The sequence below is a fragment of the Pseudopodoces humilis genome, chromosome 16 (assembly GCF_049639895.1).
Source record: "Pseudopodoces humilis isolate 2021_Gansu_Grassland_sample_001 chromosome 16, ASM4963989v1, whole genome shotgun sequence".
Lineage (NCBI taxonomy): Eukaryota > Metazoa > Chordata > Aves > Passeriformes > Paridae > Pseudopodoces > Pseudopodoces humilis.
This window is the reverse complement of record NC_142215.1, coordinates 18948726-18971909: the sequence shown is the minus strand read 5'-3', so window position 1 is coordinate 18971909 and position 23184 is coordinate 18948726. Positions and strand designations below refer to the sequence as shown.

At 46.2% G+C, this 23184-nt stretch overlaps 1 protein-coding gene across 7 annotated transcripts in view; it reads left to right on the top strand.

Annotated features, from left to right (window-relative positions):
• The window catches only part of NEO1 (neogenin 1), a 158727-nt gene that overhangs the window by 85424 nt on the left and 50119 nt on the right, over positions 1 to 23184 (top strand). For all 7 annotated transcript variants that reach the window (XM_088063004.1, XM_088063005.1, XM_088063003.1 and 4 more), the window contains exons 6-7: positions 15003 to 15157; positions 15897 to 16017. In XM_088063004.1, coding sequence (XP_087919130.1) covers positions 15003 to 15157; positions 15897 to 16017 — 276 coding nt within the window. The remainder of the gene's footprint in view (positions 1 to 15002; positions 15158 to 15896; positions 16018 to 23184) is intronic.

Below are 23184 nucleotides of genomic sequence, written 5' to 3'. Positions count from 1 at the left end.
GGCTGAGTGAGGAATTGTGGCCAAGAGCTTCCCTGTGAGGGTGAGGAGGCCCTGTGGCTGCCCCATCCCTGGCAGTGTCCAAGGCCAGGCTGGACAGGGCTCTGAGGGGTGGCAATGGCCCCTTCCCCACCACCCTCTGGCTCTGTGGCAGGGCTGGAGCTGGTGTTGGCCGGGGAGCTCAGGGAAGAGCCAAAGAGGCTGAAGAAGAACTTAAATTACGTCACTTTTCTGTACTGAAAGTCTCTTTTGAGGTGAGTTTGTAGCAGCTCATGGCTCTGAGAGCTGAGTCAGGGCTGCAGAACAAACATTTCACTAAATTTTAATGATTTACTATATGCTGCATGCCATGCTTTGGGGAGAATCTTTAAAATATAATTTTGCCTTTCCCCTTCGGGCAAATAATTTTTCTTCAGCTTTCCCAGTACGTGTATAATTAATAACTTTGTTTACTGACAATGTCAACACTAACATATCTGTGATTTATAGTGTTTATCCTTTGCCTGTTTCCTATAGCACATCCTAAGATGCCACATAGATAAGAAACTGTATTTTAGGAAAGTGCTTCCAGTGGGAAGATAGGAGAAAAGTAAGAGTTTGTGACCACCATCCTGTTACGTTCTCTTGGCTGCAGAAGAAGCTATAAGGCTCTAATCATTGTGCTTTAAATAATTAGCTGAAACTTTGCTTTGTTCTCTGGGAATTCGCATGGAGTGGGAAAGGAAAGGAGCCACTGGAGGCTGTGTGGGGCTGGGGAGGAGGTTCAGTTCTGTCAGCTCTGATTTCTGGGGCTGGAGCAGTGTGGGCTCTGTGTTCTTGCTCCCAGTCACACACTCAATCTGCATCTTGCACGCTTCCTGCTCTGCTAATTTGCTTAAACGATCATTAGTGTGATTAACCATTAGAGGAGTGATTTTGGAGCTGCTGATCTCCCTGCTGCAGCTTCGGATTGCAGCTGGAACAGAGGAGGAGAAGCGAGGGTTCCCACAATTCACCTGTTAACTCGTGTAGAATTCCCCTGGGTGTGAGCAGAAGGAAAAGGCTTTTTGGGAGCCTCCGAAGGGTTTCCATGGACTGCTGGTGCCGTTTCCAGAGCTCTGCATCATCACAGCAACCACAGCCATGTTAAATCTGCACTTGGAGTACTTGGGTAAAGGATTGTGGGCTCAGGTGTTAAACTGGCTCTCTTGGAAAACTGGAACTTGACTCCTTTAGTTTCACAGGGGATTGTAGTTGTTGACTGTTGTTTTCCAAGGAAAAGGGAATATTCTTAGAAGTGCAGGAAAATGTTACGGATTAAAGGGAATATTTGAATTCTGGATGTGGCACATGGGGCCGTGGTTTAGTGATGGATCTGGCAGTGCTGGGTTAATGCTGGGACTCGATCTTGGAAGTTGTTTCCAACCTAAAGGATTCTTTGGTTGGCCTTGGAACTGCTCAGATGGGTAAAATGTCATTTGGAGGAGCATCTCTCCCTTGTAGGGATCCATTGCTGTACCACCTTGCCAAAAATACTGTTCTAAGATAGTATTTTAGAATTATTGACTGGTGTTTATATAGGGAGGCTCCTTTGCCTCTGTTAAAGTGGTCACTGTTTCATTTTCTAATTTGATATCTGACTACTGCAGACTCGCAGAGCTTCCTAATCTATTCACTGTTACTAATTTGTATCTTAATGTGTGAATGCTCTGAAGCCTGTTTCTTTTTGAGAGTAAAGTTCTTCTCTAAAATATCAAAACTTTAAATATTAGAAACTTCCTTGGATTTGAGGTGTGCACCTGATCCATAATACCTGTCTTAATTTCTTTACCTTAAGGAACCCAAATTCCTGGGTTTTATTTAAGATAAAAGAGTGTTACTGCAGTCTGTGCTTTCCAGAATTCCCGTTCTGAATTCCTGCTGTTATCACAGGCATCATGTGCTGGGTCAGGTTTCAACATAAGAGATTGGAAAGATGAATTTGTACCTCTGCAGTGAGGCAAGAAACAGCCTCAGATTCCACTTTCAGTAAATCTGGAAAGCTGAAAGATTAATTAGAAGATTTTTGTGCAGTTAATGGCACAGTTTACAAAGATTGCTCCAAGTTTATCTTTCTGGACTTCGGTGGTTAGAATCCATTTAAAGATAAAAAAGTGTAAAAGGGAAATTAAAATCTCTTTTGGTAGAGGACCCCAAGAGCTCCTGTTGGGTGGTGACCAGGGTGTGGCAGCTCAGGGACAGGGAATGCTGACAGGGAAGGCAGGATCCCCTCTTCTGGCAGTGTCCAGAGGCAGATGGCTGCGGGGATTTAAGCAAAAGGCGAGAGGAGTTGTTATTTCCCCTGAGTAAAGTCTCCTTCTCCAGGCAGATTGGGCTTTCCTCAGTGGTTTCTCCATTATTTATCAACCCCCCCATAGATTTCTTTCCTATTATTCCATTTTCCTCTCCCACTCCTCCATGTAAACATCTCATGGCTCTGAGAAAACAGCACCTTTTTTCTTTATTTTGTGCCAATCTGTTCAATTTATTTGGATTTTCTTTTCCCAGCTTTGATGGGAAAGGCTGAGCCAGTGCACCCTTATCCACCCCCTACACCAGGCATGTCTATCTAGGCCTCTGTTGAGTCCTTTGAGTTGTTTCTTTTCAGGCTGCAGAGTCTTGTTTGCTTGTTCCTTACACGGAAGCTATTATTGAAGTGGGTTGTAATTAAGGTTATTTTTGGGATTTGTAAATTAGAAGGGACTTGGATGTGAAGATGGGCCTGCATTCACTGAGCTGGAAAGGAATTGGAATTGATGTGTAAAGCCAGCCTGCAGAATTTGTGTCATTACAAGACAAAAACATGGAAAAGCATTAACTCTATATTTTCTTTTGAACTTGATCAGGAGAAAGATATTTTTTCTAGTGCCTGGATCCAGCAGCAGCAATTGGTGAACATGAGAGGGGCTTAGTTGATCCTATAAATTATTTTTACTGTTCTCAGCCCTAGTTTGTCTTTTCCCCAAATGATCTGAGGCAATCTGTATTCAGTGAACAAACATCTTAATATTTGAAATTATCTTAAAATGTGTGTCCTTCCTGGCCTTTGGAGCTCCTTAGTCTGCAGCACACAAATGAACCCCCCTACTGTGAGGGCTGCACTGGGAAGTAGTCAAAGATAAGGGATGTCAAGGCTTGCTGTCTTTAATTTGTCATGTCCTCTTTCCCCTTCTTATGGGATGAAGTTAGGAAATTCTTAAATATGTGTTCTCCTGCTGTTTCTCCCCAGGATCTCGCTGCCTTGTGCACTGCACAAACTTAACAGTGTTACTTTATTGAGAAAATATTCAATATTTGATATTTTTCCTTATTCAGGGGATAGTCCCATGGTTTATTTATAATGCTCGGTTCAAATCCATATTTATTCCTGTTTTGGTATTCAGCTCCATGGCACCTGAATCATTCATAACCACTAATGAATGTGTTTTTGCTCTCTGCTGAAATGAAGTGGCATTGAATCCATTTTAAAAATTGACTGGGACACAGAAAAATTAAGAGGAAATGTATCCAGCTGTTTTAGTGCCCAGTGTGAGACACTTGAGCATTGATTTTTCAGAATATGCATCCCATAATCTGTCCCTTCAGAGCTCTGACTGCCCTGGAGAAAGGGCTGACAGGCCACAGTCACCTCTCAAATGCTGGATTTGCTCCATAAACGTCTGCCCAATCCCACCAGCGAGGCGGGGCTGGGGAGGGCACCTGGGAATTCCAGGGAATGTCAGATCCAGAACCATTCATTCCCTCTTCACGGTGCCTGTGCAAGGCTGCAGTCCCTCTCTGCTTTCCAGGCGTCTCCCTGTCATCTTTGACAAAGTCAACAGTTGTATTATTATTATTATTATTATGTATTTTTAATCTTCACAAATCAAAATTACTTGAACAATTGTAAACTTAGGATTTGAGTTTTTGAAAGACTCAAGGAAGAAAATAAAAGTGGAAAATGTGCCATACTCACAATTTGTCCAATTATAAAGCATTTCTTACCGAGGTGTTTGGTGGAGGGGGGACTCAGCCCTATATCCACTGTATAAATCCATATAAATATATCCAGAACAAACATCCCTAAATCCTGAAGTAACACTTTACTGTTCACAGTGATTGCAGCAGTGCTGCAGATCCCTCCACAAAGCAGTCCCAGGGCAGATGGAGGACCCCTGTTGGGGCTTTGTTTGGAGGGGCCAGGAGGGATCTAGAGGCAGCGTGGTGGGAACTGGGATCGAGGGTTTTGCCTGGAAATAGCTGGAAATGGGAAACAAGGCCCCAAAGGCTCTGGGCCTTGTCTTGCTCAGGGCTGTCTGAGACCTCTCCAGCTCGGCTTTGTGTGGAAAATGAGGGCTCTGGAATTCAATAAAAATTTCATTGCCTTTGGCGCTGCTGTAAGAAGTTTAAATTTTGATGAGCGTTCTTGTTATTCAGATGTTTCCATGGTACTTGGAGTAGATTCAGGGTCAAACAGGCGAGATATCTCCTAGAAGGACTGGGGAAGGAGAGCTTAGTAAAACAGAGAAATAATGAATGTAACAGTTTTACATTATTGATGCCTAGATTAAGGCTTTTACTTCTAAAAATCACCCGAGAAGTTGCTTTGAATGATAATCAGCAATGCCCTCTGATAAGCATTGAGTGAGCTCTGCTTTAGTTTATTACAGTGGATAAGCTTTTCCATGTCATGTGGTTCTCATTTCCATATAGAAATCTCTTTTGTCATCTGTCCTTTGTCTGAGTTCCTCCTTAATTGGAGGAGTTCATCCCAAAAGCAGCAGGTTAATCTGGGCCCATGCCTCCACAGGTTGTCAGAGATGTCCTCCCACAGAGGGTGGGCTCAGTCTGAGCAAGAAGGAGATAAATCTTTGGTGCCTTTGGTCATGGAGGGCTTTTACTGGGAGAACTGGAGGGGACGTGACAAGTGCAGAAGATATCGAGGCCAAAACTCTCCCATAGAAGGAGACGGGAATCTGTAAATTTGTACCTCTCCAGTCCACAGACAGTTTGAGTTTCCACCTGTGTGTTCCCCTGCTGTGGGCAAAACATCCCAGCTGAGGTTAGTGCAGGACAGGTGCTCCCTGGCAGGGCCAGATACTCTTGAGGCAGACTCACAGGGCAGCTGGGATTGGAAAGGAGCTCTGGAGACCATGCAGTCCATTCAGGATCATCCAGGTGGGATTGGGATGTCTCCAGGCAGGGAAGACTCCACACCCTCCTGGATTGATGCCAAGCAATTCTTCCTCACAGTGAGGTGGAACTTGTGGTTTCATTTTTATACCCATTGCTTCTGGTCCTGTTGCTGAATACACCTGGGAAGTGTTATGGAAGCAGCTTTACCCTGGTCCTGGACAAAGGTCAGTGTCTCATCCCTGCAGGGAACAGCTGAGGGAGCTCTGCCACATGTTCCCCTGAGCTCGGAGCACGTGGGGATTCCATCCCTCAGCCCTGAGCCATGGGTGCTGTGGGTCAGAGCAGCACCCACGTGGTGCCCATCATCCTGAGACACCCAGGAATTCCTTCTGCTGTTCCTGTGGGAGCCTGGCTGTGCCTGTCCCCCAGGAGCAGCCCTTCATGGAAGTTCCATGGGCAAAGGGGATGGTTTGTGTGGGCACAGAGGTTCTCCAGCCCCAGCTTCCCTCTCTCCTCTCTTCTGCTGGTGCTCAGCACCAGCGAGTCACTGAGGGTCCATCCCTGCCAGGCCTCATCAGCCTCTGCCCAAACATCAACATTCCCAACTCCACACCACAGGGAATGGCCTTGTAGTCATGGAAACATGGAGAATCCAGGCTCAACCCCAAAATTTATCCGGGTATTAGGGGTGTAAAATGATGGCCATTCCAGGGTGGTGACATCCATGACCACCATCAGCGTTTAGTTTTGTAGAAGGGGGTCTGTATAATAGAAGTTAACTGAAAATTAAATAGTTTGATGAAGGTTACTAAAAACACAAAGCAAATGCACGGCCAAAGAGGTTAAACAAATACAGGGCATGTGGCGTTTGTGTTCACAGTGAAAAGTTACCCTGGAAAGAGAAAAACTCACCTCCAAACCTCCCCAGAGAGCTCCTAAGGACAAGGGAAAGGAAATATTATTCTCCTGTTTATTTGCAAGTAAATGAATACAAAACTTTGAGTCATTTGCAAATAACATACAAATCATGTGATAGTTTTCTCCAGGCCTGTCAGAGCTGGGACATCTGCCAGGGACAGCACAGGGTCAGCACAAGATGGAGTGTGAGGAGAAAGGGGTGAGAAGATGGCCTGAAGCAGAAAAGTGAATTCCTGCTGTCAGAGTTCTCTGCAAAATTGGAGACTTTTGTCTTAAATTGTATTTTATCTTTTCAAATAGAGAGGGAGCTGGAGGGAGGCCGTACCTGAACTTGCAGTGTTAGTAAAATCTATTTCAGAGCAAACCCCTGAAGTGAACAGTGAGGAGTCATCAGGACCAGATGGTCTTCATTCCACATTTCTCGAGGAGCTGAAGTGTGAAATCCTGAGTTCCCAAGAGTGCTGTGTAACCTAGCACCTAAATCAGCAGACTGAAAAAACTCAGACTGAGGAGATTTGGTCAGTGTGACATGAGGGGTTTTAGAAATCTTTTGGGGGAGATCTCAGAAACTCTGGGTGAGTTAGTCTGATGTCAGGACCTGTTAAAATGACTAAAATTAAAATAAAATGCAACGTTCATAGATGATTGAATCCATCCATGTGTATTTTGTGTGGAAAAAGCTACCCTTTGTTATGGAGAACCTTTGCAGGATGTTGTTGCCCTTCCTTCCCCAGAACCTTTCTGACAGCGTCACTCACTAAGAGCCTCGAACCCTGGTGCTGGCAGTCAGAGTGAATTCCCTCCTGCAGGAAAAAGGGAAATTCATGGCTTAATAGGAAATCAGAGGGGGAATAAGGTGATGTTTTTATCAGTGGAGCTGAGTCTGCACTGCTCAGTGTGGCAAAGGGGATTTGGGGCGCTCTGAGTTCATTGGGCTTGTGGAAACAAATGGTGCTGGTGAAGAACCTTGGGAACAGCTTGTGGTGTAAGGAGCATGCAGGTGATGAAATGCCAGTGGAGTTCAGTGCACTGCACGTGATTACACAGGGAAATACAGCTCTGCCACTTCCTACAGTACTGCCATGGTCTCTGACTGGGGCTTGGCATGGCCATGAAGCACTGAACTTGGAAGATGGAGGTCTTTGAAAAATGCAAGATCTTAAAAGCCAAATGAAATGGTAGGAATTGTTAGGAAAGGAACAGGCACCTGAGCAGAAAAATCATTATGGGACTGTCTAAATCTCTGCTGATCCTGGATGTCAAATGGGATGAGCAGTTCTTGTTCCCTCCTCTCTTAAACATAGCAAAGCTCTTGGGTGTAGTAAGGCCAGAACAGGTGTAGGATGTCACTGGGATCATGGAGGAGCTGTGGGATGTCACTGGGATCATGGAGGAGCTGTGGGATGTCACTGGGATCATGGAGGAGCTGTGGGATGTCTCTGGGATCATGGAGGAGCTGTGGGATGTCACTGGGATCATGGAGGAGCTGTGGGATGTCACTGGGATCATGGAGGAGCTGTGGAATGTCACTGGGATCATGGAGGAGCTGTGGGATGTCACTGGGATCATGGAGGAGCTGTGGGATGTCACTGGGATCATGGAGGAGCTGTGGGATGTCACTGGGATCATGGAGGAGCTGTGGAATGTCACTGGGATCATGGAGGAGCTGTGGGATGTCACTGGGATCATGGAGGAGCTGAGATGTCACTGGGATCATGGAGGAGCTGTGGGATGTCACTGGGATCATGGAGGAGCTGAGATGTCACTGGGATCATGGAGGAGCTGTGGAATGTCTCTGGGATCATGGAGTGGGAAGGGACCTTAAAGCTCATCCAGTTCCACCCCCTGCCCTGGTCAGGGACACCTTCCACTGTGCCAGGGTGCTCAGGGCTATGTCCAAACCGTTTCTGTTCTGTAAATCATGAGTGCTTTGTGGGGAGAAGGATGGAAAGGAATGCTTGTTTCTCTTCATTGGTAAGAACCAAGAGACATCCCATGGTTGACTGACTCCAAAACATACAAAAGTTGGTAAATTTTTTCTGGAGATATCTCATGGAGCTCATCCCTGTGAGCTTTAGTGCTGCTGAAGGCTCACCTGGAGCTTTTTAAAGGCAAAATCTAACCAGGAGCTGAAAACACAAAAGTATCTCCTCTTTCTCAGGAAACCCCTCAGCCGGGGGTTGCTCAATGCTGGAAGGGTATCTGGGGATATTTCAGTTTTGTGTTTTCTGCCGTTCCCTCCCGGCCAGTGGCCTTGGCTGCCGAGTGGCACCGTGCCCCTTGGTGTCCCTGGATGTGTCCTGCTCACGAGGGGGCTCTGAGGATGCGCCTGGGGGCTGAGGCACAGCGGGCACCGGGCTGCAGCAGCCGCCCCTTGGCTCCGGGGCTGGGCAGGGCACTCAGCAGGGACATTGTGCACATTGGATTTGGGCACACGGCGTTAGGGGGCTGGGGGATGCTGGGCCACCCTTGCCAGAGGTTTCTTGCCAATGTGCACTTGGTGTCTGAGTGGGGTGACACTGATAGAGCAAGTGAAAAACACAGAAAGAAAAATCCTGCTCACATCCAGGCTGCTCCGAGAGCTCACCGTGTGCGCCCTGGAACTTCCCAGGCAGTTCCATTTGTGGATCCGTGTCCGTGAGCTCTGCCTGCCTGCAGGCCAAATGTCTGTGCCAGGCTGGAGCCTTGTGGAAAGCTTGGAGCTTTCCACAGGAGCCTTACTGGAGATGGGGCTGCTGCACACAGTGAGCTCCTTCATGGCTTTGTTCAGGGACTGCTGGATTTTACTGCAGCTCGTGCTGGGAGGGAATCCCATTTCCATCCCGACATGCAAGAGTGAGCAATTAATTGTTTGGAGTATTATCCTAGGACAGGGATGGAGATGTTAGTCCTGTGTCATTCCTCCTGCACAGGAATGATACATAAATACAGATACAGGTATAGAAATATATACACACTAATTTCCTTTCTGCAGCACTGAGCATTTCTTTGTTAAGCTCCTGTTTGAGGTCTCCAGTTCCATGGCTGCATAATCCTGTATTTGCTCAAATAACCGATTCCAGCTCTTCCATTTTTCGTTTGGAGCCAATTTTCTGAGTCATTGATCGTTTTCATTGCTCTCTTGTAAATCAGAGTTCATGTTTTCCTTCAGCTGTGGGGCTGCAGTATCACGGTTGGGGTGTGTTGGGTGGAGGAGAGGGGAGGGAGCTGCTGCCAGGCTGCACAGGGGCACTTCTTCCATCCCAGTGTGATACTGGCACTCACGGCCAGCTTGGGAGAAAATCCTTGTTCCTCAGGCCTTTTTCTGTGAACTTTAGTGCTGTTACTTTCTATTCCATAAATCTACAATATATTGTTTCTCTCTAAAGAAAAACCCCACGTATTTTGAATTACAGCATGAATTTTTTTTTCTCTTTCTAATTGATTGATATAATTTTACATTATATTTGTTCTGTACTGTTCATGCTTGCCTTGTTTCTTGGTCGTTGTCTTAGCATTAAATGTTGGGTTTTGGTTTCTGCCTCTGGGATGTTTATTTGAGGGCTGGTCTCTGAAGCATGGATCCTATTTAACAATTTCTCAATGAAAGCTTTTCAATGTAAATGTGAAATAGTTGTTTTAATTGAGCCCTGCCCTTGTGCCACTGCTGGAATCAGCTCTCCATGGAGCTGCCTGGCATTTGCCAAGGAAACTGCAAAGCTCTGTGAAGGAACAAAAAGTGGCTGATCAGGTGCTTATTTAGGGCTGTTCCAGCTGCCTGAGCTGAGGTTCACAAGGTGTTGGAGAAGGCAAACCAGGCCCCCTCTCTCAGCTTTGGACGATTCCCACAGGCACCCCTTCTCCCTAGGCTTTAATTTTCTAAACTAGATATTAAAAATAAACATTTTTAATGGTTACCTGACATTAAAGAATGTCACTGCCGCCAAAACTGTTCATAAACTGCGACTCAGGTTTTGCTGCAAAAAAACCCTGAAGTAGTTTACATTTTTATAACCTTTTGGTGTCTTGGTATGCTGATTTTTGTACATTAATTTGACACTTTTCTGTATTTCTCTAGAGGAACCCTTTTTGTCAGCTTGTGTTTGCTTTGCAGATTTTATAGCTGCATATTAAGTGTGTTTTAAGGATATAACAGCCGTGCTCAGGGATTGGGAAGAATTTGTCTTGCCTACAACATAGTTTTGGGGTTTAAATCTCTTTTTTCCCCCAACTATTATCCATATACTTCTGGTGTTTTTCAAGGAAGAGTGTTATAACTCCCCATTTGAATTTAAAGTGTAATTTAATTTTTTTTTTTTTTTTTGCTAGATTCATTTGAAGAAAACCAACTAATTTGTACAACTAACTAATGGAATTAAAAGATAATAAAAAAATTCTGCTGTCAAACATCAATTCAAGCATTTTTTCTGTGTTTTTGGGGAGGGACAGGAGGGGTTGGATTAACTGGGTGATGGTCATGTTGCAGTTTGATCCTTCTTAGAAACAAAATTCAGTTGTGAAAATTGCATTTAACTTTATAATGATTCTAATAGGATTTGGAGCATATCCTAATGGAATAGGTTGTTATCCCTCGAGGAGGAAATAAAATCCCTCTGGACCATTTCAGGCTGATATGAAATTGGGCTTTCTGGCAGAATGTCCATTTTAAATACTCCCAGTAATCCAGGTTTGTAACTGAAATACAAGTGATCCAGCATCCCTGAGAAATGGGTTAGAACTGGAACTGGCCGGGAATGCTGGAGTCAGGATTATTTGAGATACGCTGTGAAAACGTGGCCACTCTGCTTAACTTGGATTTGTGCTCTTTGGGCTGTGGGGAAGCTTCTGGAATGAGCAAATGCTTTTGTGAGGGATGGCTGGAGATACATTCCATGTCTGCCTGGTCAGGGACAGAAGTGTGGGAGGAGGAGGAGGAGGAGGAGTGGCAGGTGCTGGGATTTCATTGGCTGACCTTGGAAAACACTCTCCTAATTTCTGGGGATGGAGGGCACATGGAGGTGGCTGAGGAAGCAGAAATGGTACTTCAGTGTCATCCTGGACTTTCCCAGTTTGGAAATTGAGCCCTGTGGCTGCCCTAGGCTGTTACTGAAGTTCCAGTGCTGCTTCAGGAATAGTCCTGGAAGTGTTCCTGTCCCAGGTTGAACACTGGGGCTTGGAGAACTGTGGTCCAGTGGGAGATGTCCCTGCCCATGGCAGGGGTGGCACTGGATGGGCTTTGAGGTCCCTTCCAACCCAAACCAGTCATGGATTCTGTGACTTGAGAGTGTTGGCAGCCGCTGGTCGGTACCGCTCACTTTGGGTTTGTCGGATGCTGTGCTTGGACCAACAGCTGATTTATTGGTGCTTTTTAGAAAGAGAATCCATCTTTTTAAATGATCTTTACAACCTGTGTGTGCTTCTGTTCAAAGGAGACCATTGCTGTGCTCTTCCTGTACAGCAGAGCTCCAGACCACTGGAATTCATTTCCATTTCCTTCTGATCACCGGTACTTGAGGAATGGGATCCATGTCCAGCATCCCTTCCTGTTTCCACATCACCTTGGCTGCAATTCCTGCTGCATATTCCTCAGCTCTTCCCATCCTTTTAGAGCTATTGGCTTAAAAAAGCATCTTATTTTTCAAGTATTTCCCCTTTATTGGGATGTAGCTTAGAGGTTTGAATCGACTGCTGATGTAGGTTGGATTGGGTTTTTTTCTTAATCTTTTGATCACTGTCGTAATGAAAATATTTTCTTCAATCTCCAGAAGGGTGGCAGGGCTCCCTGGGAGGCATGAAATTCTGTTCAGGCATTTTGCCTTTTCAGGAGTTGTTCTGTGCTGACATGAAGAGGGGGCTGAACTGCCAAGTCCTCTTTGAAGTTTAATTGTGTGTTTGGGAGCAGAGCACACGATCTTCCCTTACAAATCTGGTTTTCTGTGGTAATTGGCTCGTTTGCTTGCTGGTTATCAATTGAACTTCTCTACCACAAACATCTGTACTTGCATTGTGTTAACGCTAAACGCCGACATAGTTAAACCAGAAGAGTGTGTTTGAAAAGCATTTATTAATTCATTAACTGGGAAGTAATTGATAAAGTGAGTGCTCCTCATGTTATTATCTCTTTGTGAGCAGCTTGGCATTTGCTCCATGAGCCAGAAAAGCAAAGTCACTTTGAAAAAATAGCGTGTTTCAAATTCTTAATCTCCTAAATCAAAAGTAATGGAGAGTAGGTAGGAGAATATCTACTTCAATTTCTGTGTCAAAAACATCCCAACTCTTACGATTCAAAATCAATGCGTCTTTTCTGGATGATGTCCCAAATTGGAGCAGTATCAGTTGCCAAAGATGAGTTCTTTCCAAATGTCTTCGTTACAAGTTAAACATTAGTGGAGAACTCGGAGTCAGAACGTTCCTGTGGAACAGCTTGGGCATTCACTTCTGCCCTGTGAGGTGGGCAGGCCCTGGCACAGGGTGCCCAGAGCAGCTGGGGCTGGCCCTGCATCCCTGGAGGTGTCCAGGACCAAGCTGGACAGGGCTTGGAGCAGCCTGGGACAGTGGAAGGTGTCATTGCTCATGGCAGGGGTGGGATGAAATGATCTTCAAGGAACTGTCCAGCCCAAACCCGGCTGGGATTCCGTGATGAGTTTTTCACATCAGTTTTTGTGCTTTTGACTGTGACTGTTACTGGCTTGTGTCTCTTTGTGTTCCTCTGACAAGACTAATATGTGGCTAAGGAATTAAAACTCACCTGCAGTGAATGTTTTAGAAATGGAAGCGTTGTACATTCATGGAAAAACAACTTTTCCAATTCTTGTATTCCCTTTTTTCAACTCTGCAAGCACCGCAGGAATCGATCCGTGCGCGTGAATACAGCCGGAGACAGAGATGGAAGGGAAATGAGAACATAAACTATTGATCGGGCAGGCTGAACAAAATGAGTCATTAGTTAAAAAGGGCTAACGATGAGCAGGCAATGATTGTCCCAGGCTGGCAGGGGATGATGCATGTGGGAAGGGCAGAGGCAGAGCGATGGATTGGGTGAGGGATTTGCTGTGCTGCTGCCATGGTATTGATGCCATTTCTCAAGGCACGGCTGAAATTGCATGCAAATGATTGAAACTCCACAGGCTCCGGAGATGGATTCAGGCTGAGGGTTGTGAAGAATTGGCACAGCAGAGCAAAGCAAACACCACTTGTTGAGCCACCCAAAATAAGGCTGGCATAGGGGAAGGGAGGGAGCGGTAGCACAGCTTGTAATAAATAACAGTGCTGAGGATAAATACCAGGGAGGAATGAAAATCATTTCCATAGAGAATAAATTACAGCAATTTGGTGGCAAATAAAATCAGAAGAGAGTTTTCAAATGTCAGAGTTGTGTATGGTGGTAGCAGCCATCAGGGCGTAAGCACAGAAGTATCTGGACCTTTTTAAGGTGGAATTTATGGTGTGTTTGGTAAATTTTTGGGAGCATGGTATGAAAGGGATGTTTGAATTCACAGGCGGCTGGGCTCAGCCCCATCCAGCTTTTTGCTCCTGTGTGAGAGTTTGAGCAGTGAATGTACAGCTTTGTGTAGGTTTGTGCCCTTACCTGAGAGTTAAACCACCTTCTTACTCTGAAGTATTTCCATTTATTAATGTTCTCTTTATTCATTTATAACCCAAAACATGAGGGGGGTTGGGACAGCTGCTCACTTCCAGCTGTTTTTAGAAGTATTAAATCCACCTACAAACCTTTGGGATCATTTCAGAGGAGGGAGTAAAACATGACCTAGGATTCCTTATCCACAGCACCAAATAAACCCTGTTGAGAGGCCAAGTGTGTAAATTGTTTGTCTAAACCCCGTGGCCCTTCCATATTGACTTTCTTTGCTAAATATTAAAGGGCAAAAGGCTGCTTTGGGCTTTCCTGGAACTCCAGCAGTCCGAGCTCGCAGCACAAGTAAGAGAATCACCCTGTGCTGGGAATGTAGTAAACACAAATAAACGGGTGGGTGCTCTCTAAAGAGGATACTGAAGGAATGAGTGCCTGCAGGGCTTGGTGCTGCTGAGCCAGATGAGTGCAGAGGCCCTGGATGCAGCTGGAAGCTCCTGTGGAAGAAACTGTGATGTGTCTGTGCACTGGTCACTTGGCACTAGTGTCCCCAAAAAATGCTTTTAAATATATTTGATTGAATTAATCTCACTCTGAGGGCTTAAGGACATTTAAAAGGCAGCCAAGATCCAGAGTGACAACTTTGGTGCTTGTAAGTGAAGAACTTCTGTTCTTCGTAGAACTTGTGTTCAGAGCTTCTGCTCTGCTGTGTTATAAATGCACAGCTCTCCTGCTGTATATCCATAAAATGTCATCACTGTGGTACCAAGGCACCTGGCTGCTCCTGGGCATCCTGTTCCTTTGGCTTCCACAGGCCAGAGAAGGAACTCCTGGGCTCAGTGCAGCACTCTCTGTGTGATAACCTCAATTCCTCCACAGGAACACAAGGCCACGCTGCCTTGGGAAAGTTTCATCTCGGTTTCCTGTCCATTCGTTTTTAAAAGTGCTTTTTCATATAATTGTAGCTTTTGTTTTCCTGTTGACTTGAACTCCCTGAGGTTTAACTTGCAGTTTATACACCTCAGTTCCATTTCTTCTTCCATGTAGACTCAGGAGGTCATTCCCAATTGGCTGCATCCCAGGATGGTTTGGGTTGGAGGGGACCTTAGAGATCACGTCATTGCCAGCCCTCTGCCGTGGGCAGTGACACTTTCCACCGGACCAGGCTGCTCCAAGCCCCATCCAACCTGGCCCAGATGTGGTTCTGGAAGAACTCCCAGCTTGTGTCAGTGTCTGTCCAACCTGAGCTGCAAATTCCTGCTGCCTTTGCTGCCCCTCGTGCCGCAGTCCATGCTTGGTGTCGAGCTGACCGTGTGTGGGACTGGCAGCTCTCTTTGCCTGGCTGTAACATCATCTTCTTGTCTTTCTTCCTTTCACCCTGAAGTTCCCCCCACGTTCCTGAAGCGCCCTGCGAACATCTACGCCCACGAGTCCATGGACATCGTGTTTGAGTGTGAGGTGACCGGGAAACCAGCGCCGACCGTCAAATGGGTCAAAAACGGGGACGTGGTGATCCCCAGTGACTACTTCAAAATCGTGGTAAGTGCATTGTCCATCTTGCAGGTGTTGGCCTGTCAGTTCTCCTACACACAGTCATGGAAATTGGGTTCTTCTATGGAACCTGCCTCCCTGCTTTTGTCCTGTTAGTGTTTGGGGCCCAGAAGAGAAATGGTTTCTTGAATCCCTTTAATGTACCTTGCTTGTATTGTAAGAGCTGATGTCTTCATAGCTTGGACTTTCCAGGAGTGGCAAAATGCACTGTCAAGGTACGAGCTCACCACGAGTCCTGGCTGTGTGTGCTGCAGTCTGTGCTCCATAAAAATTCCAGTTCTAAGCAGGAGCTGAAATAGAAATGTAACTGAGCTGTGGACGGTGAGTTTGGCACAGGGGTGCTTCTACAGGGAGATTTTAGGTGCAGTGAAAGGCATTATTAAGACATAGCTGAGAAATTGGGTGTGTAGTTGGGTGTAACTGGGTTGTGGGGCTGTGAGGTTCAGTCAGGGCCCAAAATACCACCAGAACAGCTGAGGAGGCATTAGGATTTACCAGTGCTATGTGATGCTAGAAAATGATAGCTATTAATGAGAGCTTCTGCTGCTTTTTGATCCCCTAGAACATGAGGATTCAGTGCAAGGGAGCTGAGATCTGGGAACTCCAAACACTCTTTTCCCAGTTGCTGTCAGAAGTTTCTCCTGCCACAGCAACGTGCTGTGCTGACACCATTGTTTAGGCAATTGCAGCCCATTTCTAAGTGTTGTTTTCTCCCTTTGCTCCTCAGAAAGAACATAACCTGCAAGTTTTGGGGCTGGTGAAGTCTGATGAAGGATTCTATCAATGCATTGCAGAAAACGATGTTGGAAATGCACAGGCTGGAGCCCAGCTGATAATACTTGACCTTGGTAAGATAAACTGTGACAGCAGAGAGCCAAAAATGGGGAGGGACCTTTCCACATGGTGGGTTCTGTCAAGAACTCAGCTAGAGCAGGGTGATTTTTTTAAAAAGAAATCATTTGATCGTTGGATCATGTGAGTGATCCAGTGTTGTTTTCTGTACACTTAGTGAGGAGAATTGAAGGGAATGCTACAGAATCCATCCTGTATTTTGAAAAGTATTTGATGCAATAGTAAAACGTGGTCAGAAATGTTGCATGCTGAGGATTATAAGCAATAGGAGAATAGCCAAAATTAAAAGAGTCACTAAAATCACAAACCTGGACAAGAAACGCTTATGGAGCACACCCCAAATTACATATTTTATATCAAAGTCATTCATTCCAGTGTCAGAAGCTTTTTTCTGCTATTAGTGTAAAAAATTGTGAACTTTGTCATTCCTGCAAACTGCAGCTGCACATCTGGTGGGTTACAGCTGCAGTTGAAGGTAAATATTTGTCCCTGTGCTGAACTCTTGCCAGCGCTCCCTATCCAGTGCCCTGCACTGCATGGCTGGGGTGGCAAAGCAGAACAATTGCTGTTATGATTAAAGAGCCCAGTAAAGAGGTACTGCAAGTACCATCACTAAGGCATCAACTTGTTTTGCTCTTTCAGGTCACACAGTTCTTAAAAATAATTAAAAATAATTTCTAAGAGCTCAAGGATGAAAACCACTAGTGCAGAGGATGAGGGGAGACAAGTCAGACAAGAAATTACTAAAATTACACCGAGGGGTAATTTTTGTTGCCTTTTTGCAGGGGGTTGTTTTAAATGTTAATTTCTTTCTTATTTGGATGGAGAGGATTTAGGAGAAACAGTTTTAGCCATGGCTGGAGGTTTGATGGAACTTTACACCTCGAACAGGTGTGAATCTGCTGTCCCTGGGTTTGGTGTCCAGCGTGCAGAGAGTAAATTTGGGAATGAGCCATAAAGAGAGATTTCCCATTTATCTTCCAGTTGTTTTGTAGAGTAGCTGTGTACTTACTGCTTCCTCTGAATTCCTCTTTGGATCTGGGTGTGTTTCACTGCTGGCTGAAGAGCCACAGGTACTCCCCACAATGATTTGGGGAATGCAGGCTGCTCCCTCCTGGGGTCAGGAGCTTTAATGCCACGGAGCCGAGGGATTCCAGCCTCAGAGCAGTGTCAGGAGCCTGCATCCAGCACTGCCCTGCTGTCATCAGATTGCCAGAAAAATTATTAGAAGTAATTTAATTTCTGCTCTGTGCATTAATCACCTGAGTGGTTTGCAGCCCCTTCCAGTGGAAGCATTATTCCATTTTCTCCACGTTTGAAAACACTGAATAATGAATGGCCTCGGCTTTCGGAGCCCTGCCCGGGCCTGTGCTTGCACCCAGCTCCCAGCAGTGGTTTGTAAATGACTCTCACTGTTGTGCTTGGAGTTCCTGTGGTCTCACTCCTCTTCCTTTCCCTCCGCTGCTGTTTGTCCAGTGGTTTCTCCTTCCTGCTCCGCTCCGGCACCTCGTCCTGCCGTCCTGAAGGACCTTGCCTCACAGTGTCCCTTCTCTTTTGCATGCTGCCAGAGGATTTGGGCTGCAGTGCTGGAGTCTCACTGGGGGTATAGAGACACACCTGAGGCCGTCCCTGGAGCTCTGGGGCCGTGGAGATGCTGTTCTCCAGCAGTGGGACAGCCCTGGAACACATCTGGAACGGGGCTGTGCAGGGGGTGTGATGGGGAGTGCCGTGAGGAATGAGTGTGATGTGTGAAAACTGGCAGTCCACAGGTGGAGGAAATACAGATCCTGGGGTTTGGAGCACCTTCCCTCAATCCATGAGCAGTGGAGAAGGAAACTGCTCTGGGAAAGAGGGAGAAGGTATCACATGCAGTAGTGGCAGCTGGCTTGATATGAAAATTCAAACCCCTAATTTGAGAAAAATCTATTCTGAACATTTCAATCATTAATTGAGAAAACTTTTTTTTTTTTAATTATTTTGTAGCTGCTGATGAGAAATGCCAACTTTTCCAATTTGAAAAATAACTTCAGTGAGAAAAATGTTGATTAAATGTTCATCAAAGTTCTTCCCAGTTATTAGCACTTCCCTTCCCGTGCTGTTCTGTTTTCTCCTTCCTGCTGGAATTGGCAAGCATCTGGCTATTTACAAACCATTTCTCATTAACCCTTTTGCTTACCAAATTGATCTCGAATGAACTAAGTGCAAATGAGAAAGTGGAAGCCCTGGGGAGTTTCTCAGGGAGGCCATGTGAATTCCCTCATCCAAGTGAAGTTCCACATCTGTGTTTTGTGCCCCTGGAAGGCAGTGTAAGTTTGAAATGCAGTGAAGGGAAAACATTTATCTGATACAAAGGGACGTTCTCTGTGTTTGGACAGATTTCTGACTTGGAGAGAGCAGGAATTTGGTGATTCACCTTCTGCACAGCCACACAGAAACCTGTATAAAGCCTATCTGTGACTCTCATCTCCTGTGATGAGCTTGATATAATCATTGATCAGACATAACGTTTCAGACTGGGCTTTTTTGTGTTTGGGGTGAGTTCTGGGTAGCTTTTAGTACATAGGAAAGTTATTTCTGGAAAATGTTAAAACACAGGATTGAAAGTTTCTTGAGTGGCTTTTCTTTTAAACTTTGGTAATTCTGTTTGTAAATTTAGAAAAGTTTGCACCTGGAAAGGGATTGGCCACACAGAATCCACAGCCCTTGTTTTTTCAGGAATATATGAAAGAATCATGGTATTGAGAGCAGAGATTTTTAGGACAAGTGTTTGTAATTGGGAAGGTGTTGCAGTCCGCAACTCCAGGATCTCGTCCAGGGAAGCAGCAGGATTCTGGGGACCAGCATCAAACACCAACGAGACGGGCTCCTGTTCATGAAACCATTTATTCAGCATGGAAACAAACTCAGGTCCAGAACAGAGAGCTCCAAACAGAGGCTGAGCAGGGGTTTTTGAGAGACAGAACTCCTGAGGGTCTCCACCCTTGAGGGTGGAGTTCAGGGTCAGAAGAAACACAACTTTCTAGGTCACTAGAAACACAACAAGGGAGAAACCCCCAGGGACTCAAACCCAATCAGAACCCCTGGGCCACCCTTCATAAGGGGTTTGGGGTGGGACAATGGAACTCTTTGTCTCCCCTGAGGCCTCTGCCACAGGAAGGTTGAAAGGATAGGAGAGGGAGGAAGATTTGGGTCAATGGTCTGAGTTAAATCCTCTTTATCCCCTGTACTGAACATCAGGTGTAGAATTCTGCAAGGGACTTGAAAAGCCTCTGATGTGCTTTCTAATCACTTTGGGATCTGAAGCTGTGTGATACTGGCCCTGGACACTCAGTGCCTTTCACAGTTTCACTGGAGTGGCTCTGCTGCCTGCTCTGCCCTTCAGGAAGAATTTGGGATCTCCCTAAAAGGAGGAAGTTCCTCAAAGACCTTGTTGCCCTGCACTTGGACTTCTCAGTCTCTGTTTCTCTCTTTGCCTCCTTGATGAAGAGATGAGTGGTTTGATGTCCTGCAGGTGCCCCATGGAGGACTCCTCCTCTCCCAGAATCTCCATTTTGCCTTGGCAATGCCTTTCTCAATCTCTCCCCCCCTTTTTTTACACAAACCCAGCTTGCTTTACTGGCAATCCTCATTGCTCAGCCCCTGAGTGTCCCAGTTATGGAGCAGATACCTCCTTGTCATCGCTGTTAGAGCGTTTTTGTGTGTGGTGAGCGAGACCCTCGGGGTAACGGAGGCGTTTGGGGTTTCTTGGTGCTGTAACCCGGCCTTGTCCAGGGAATCTGGCCCTGCTCACGCTGCCATGTGGGGACTGGGAAAAGAACAGGTGGCAACAAGTAGGAGGAGGGAGGCAGATGGTTCCCTGTCACCCTGTGTGAAAGGCATTGACGAGTACTCAGGCACCGGAGAGAAATAGGAGCGGTGCCTGAGCACTGTGGAAAGCACGGCCCTGGACTGTAAACAAATCTGCTGTGTTATGGGAGAACAATTTCAAACCATCCTTTCAGATGCACTGTGTCACCTTCACAACTGAAGGGGGGTGCTCTGTGGGGCTCTTGTACTTTTATATCACAAAATTGGGGTTTTTCACTATATTAAAACTGAATTAAATTATTTTATTTATTTTTTTATTGAATTATTAAAATAGAATTGTGCAGGAGTGACAGCTCAGAGTGAATGAGTTGGATACGGTGCTGTAGGAACCAGGTCAGGATTGTCGTAGTGGAACTGTGTGTTAAACCGAGTTTAAACTTGGTTTTTCCATTAAAAAAGGTCTCTGTCCAAGCAAGGGTATCCTGCATGTGATTAATTATTCCCAGCATGGGAAGCAAGGAGGAGGAATTAGAAATCTGTGTGTAGCTGTAGAGCTGTGAGGCTTTGGGATTCTTCGTGGAGACATCTGGAGATGGCTCCAAGGGATGGGTGCAGGTTCCTCTGGAAGGAGGGGCAGGGAAGCAGGGAATTGGGTCCCTCGAGGGCTGACTCCAGTGTTTGATGCCTTTGGAGAGGGCAATGAGCCAGCCAGGAGCGCTGGCACAGGGATCAGTGGATGGGAGGACAGCAGGGCCCTGTGTGTGTCTGCTGGAGATGGGGTCCTGCAGGGCAGGGAGGAGATGGAGCTTTTTCCCTCAGCCCTGGTGGTAAAAACACACCCTCGTGTGGGTGCTGGGGTGGCAGCTTCGTGTGTGACAGGCAGGATGTGGAGTTTCCAGAGCAGGCTGGAATCTGTTGTCTGTGTCTGGCTGGCGAGCAGAGCTGAGAATTCCAGCCTTGAGCTTCCAGACAGGAGGCTTTGGCTTGTTTGGGATATTTTTGGTATATTTCCGTAGGAGATTGTGTTAATGGACAAGAGGCAAACTGTTTAATCCTGAAGAACCAAAGCACAGGAAGGGTCTGCTCCACAGGGCAGGAGTTGAGTGTGTGTCCAGGAGACCAGGAGGGATAAAGAAGGAGCTGCCAACTGGGCTCCAACACAAAGTGAAAGCCCAGGGAATCTGGAATCAAAGGCAGAAAATTGCCTGGAAGTGTAGGGATGTAGGAAAGACAAAGCTCAGCTGGAGCTGGAACCTTTTCAGGGAAGGTTATGGAGCAAATCCCCCTGGAGGCTGTGTTATGGGTACATGAGAGGGGTGATGATTGGGAAAATCAGCATGGATTTGCCAAAGGCAAGCTGTGCCCAGCACTTCCCGTGGCCTTCTGAGATGAAATGGTTGGGCCTGTGGTTGAGAGAAGTGGATTTTGTTTGCTTTGCCTTTAGCCAGGCCTTTGGTGCTGTCTCCAAGGGTATCCCTGAGGCTAAACTGGGGAAATCCAAACTGGATGATGGGATGTGTGGAGAGATGTGGAGATTGGGAGCGTATGATGTACTGGATGTGCTGAGTTTGATTCATCCTGGAGCCCCTGTTACTGTTCAGTCAGGGCTGGGGACACAGGACAGGGGATGGTGACAGGGAAAAGCTGCAAGCAAAGGAATTTCTGATCAGAGAAAGCAGGAGGGAGCTGCAGTCCAACAGGGCTGCCCAGGGAGGTCTGGAAATCTCTGCTCTTGGGAGAAACTCGAGGCACACCAGGACAAGGCCCTGAACAGCCTGGTTGGAGGTGACTCTGCTCAAGGGGGGGCTCAGGTGAGCTCCCAGACCTGCTCCGTGGTCCTGGTGCACCGAGGCAGGGCTGGGGATGGTGCTGGTCCTCTGCATGGAATGGCCAATCTGACAATCCCATGGGATGTGTTTCCTGCTGATCTCCTTGGGAGAAGCACAAGTGCCTGGTGTTGGTGGCAGTCTGACGTCACAAACAACGTTAATTAAAGTCTGACACCACTGGATGATCTCAGTTCCTCTGCTGAATCGCATTCCCTGGATCAGAGGGATCATTTAAAGACATCATTTATTGGCTGAAATTGGTGCTTTTTAAAAGCAATTGAATTCTGTGCAGGCCCGTTGCTGCACAAACAATTCCATTTTGTGTTGGTACCTCTCCCCCAGGCTGCGTGCAGTCTCGGAGCACTGAAAGGAGCTGCGTGGGCTGGGGGCTTCTCTGACCCCCAGGAAGATGGAGAACATCAGGAATCTGATCCAAGTTTCCCAAAGCCAGCACATTTCAGTTAAGATTGTGCTGAAAATCTGTCATTTCTGCACTGCAGATGGTACTGGACTGTTTGAAGTCACTTCAGGCTGACTTGGAGATTCCTGCTCCTCACACACAGGCCATTTCAGCTCCCCTGAACTGGCTGAAAAGATGCCCAGCTATAGCTAGACTTTAAAGGCAATGTCAAAAGCCTTATTTCAGTCAGGACAGATTAAATACTCTGTGTTTTCTATAACTATAAACTTCATTATGCTGTTGTAGGAGGCAAATAGAAGTTCTTGTTGACATTTTTTGGCTCCTACTGAAAGAAATGCAAAAGTTGGCACTAACAGGCCAACTGTGCTGTGCTTTGAAAAACTCGGTTACACATTTGGGTATTTGCCATGTGTAAAAAATCCCATCAATAGGGCCTTGCCTGGTTCAAACCCTGAGGCAGACTCCTCTCATGTCACCTCAGGACCTATTTTGGATGATTTCATAGATCTTAAATGTACCTTCTCAGGCGCCCTCTCTCATAGAGGTGATGCTTTAGAGTATTTTTTAGTCACATGTTGTGAATGAAAGCATTCTCAGTCCATGGAATTCTGTGGAGTTCTTGGAGACTACAGAAGTACTTGAAAAATCTGCAGGGTGTTGTGAATGAAATGCCAGAGCAAGATAAAAATACATTGTTCTTATTCAAAGAACACTAAAGGAGGACTCTGGGTGTTCCTCTGCAGGCTCTCCTGTTTCTTCTCTCAGACAAAAATGTTCTCATGTTCTTTCTGCCTTGTCCAATGTTGCATGTCTTAGTGAAGGAAAATGGGAAAAGGTCCCTGTGGTTTCCAGGAGTGGCTTTCAGGAGTCTCAGCATCCACCAGGGAAGAAATAAATTAAAATGGAGCAGGGAGGCTGCAAAGCCTTGCAGAAAAAAAAGCACGTTTTCTGTCAAGACATAAAAATACTCAAAGGAATGAACTGTGGATTTTGGGGGAGTGGGAGATGGCGATGGAGCTGGAACTGGATGTTCAAAGTCCCTTCCAGCACAAAGCAGCCCATGGTTCTGGGAGAGCAGCTCTGTGGTGAGGGCACTGGAGACCTGG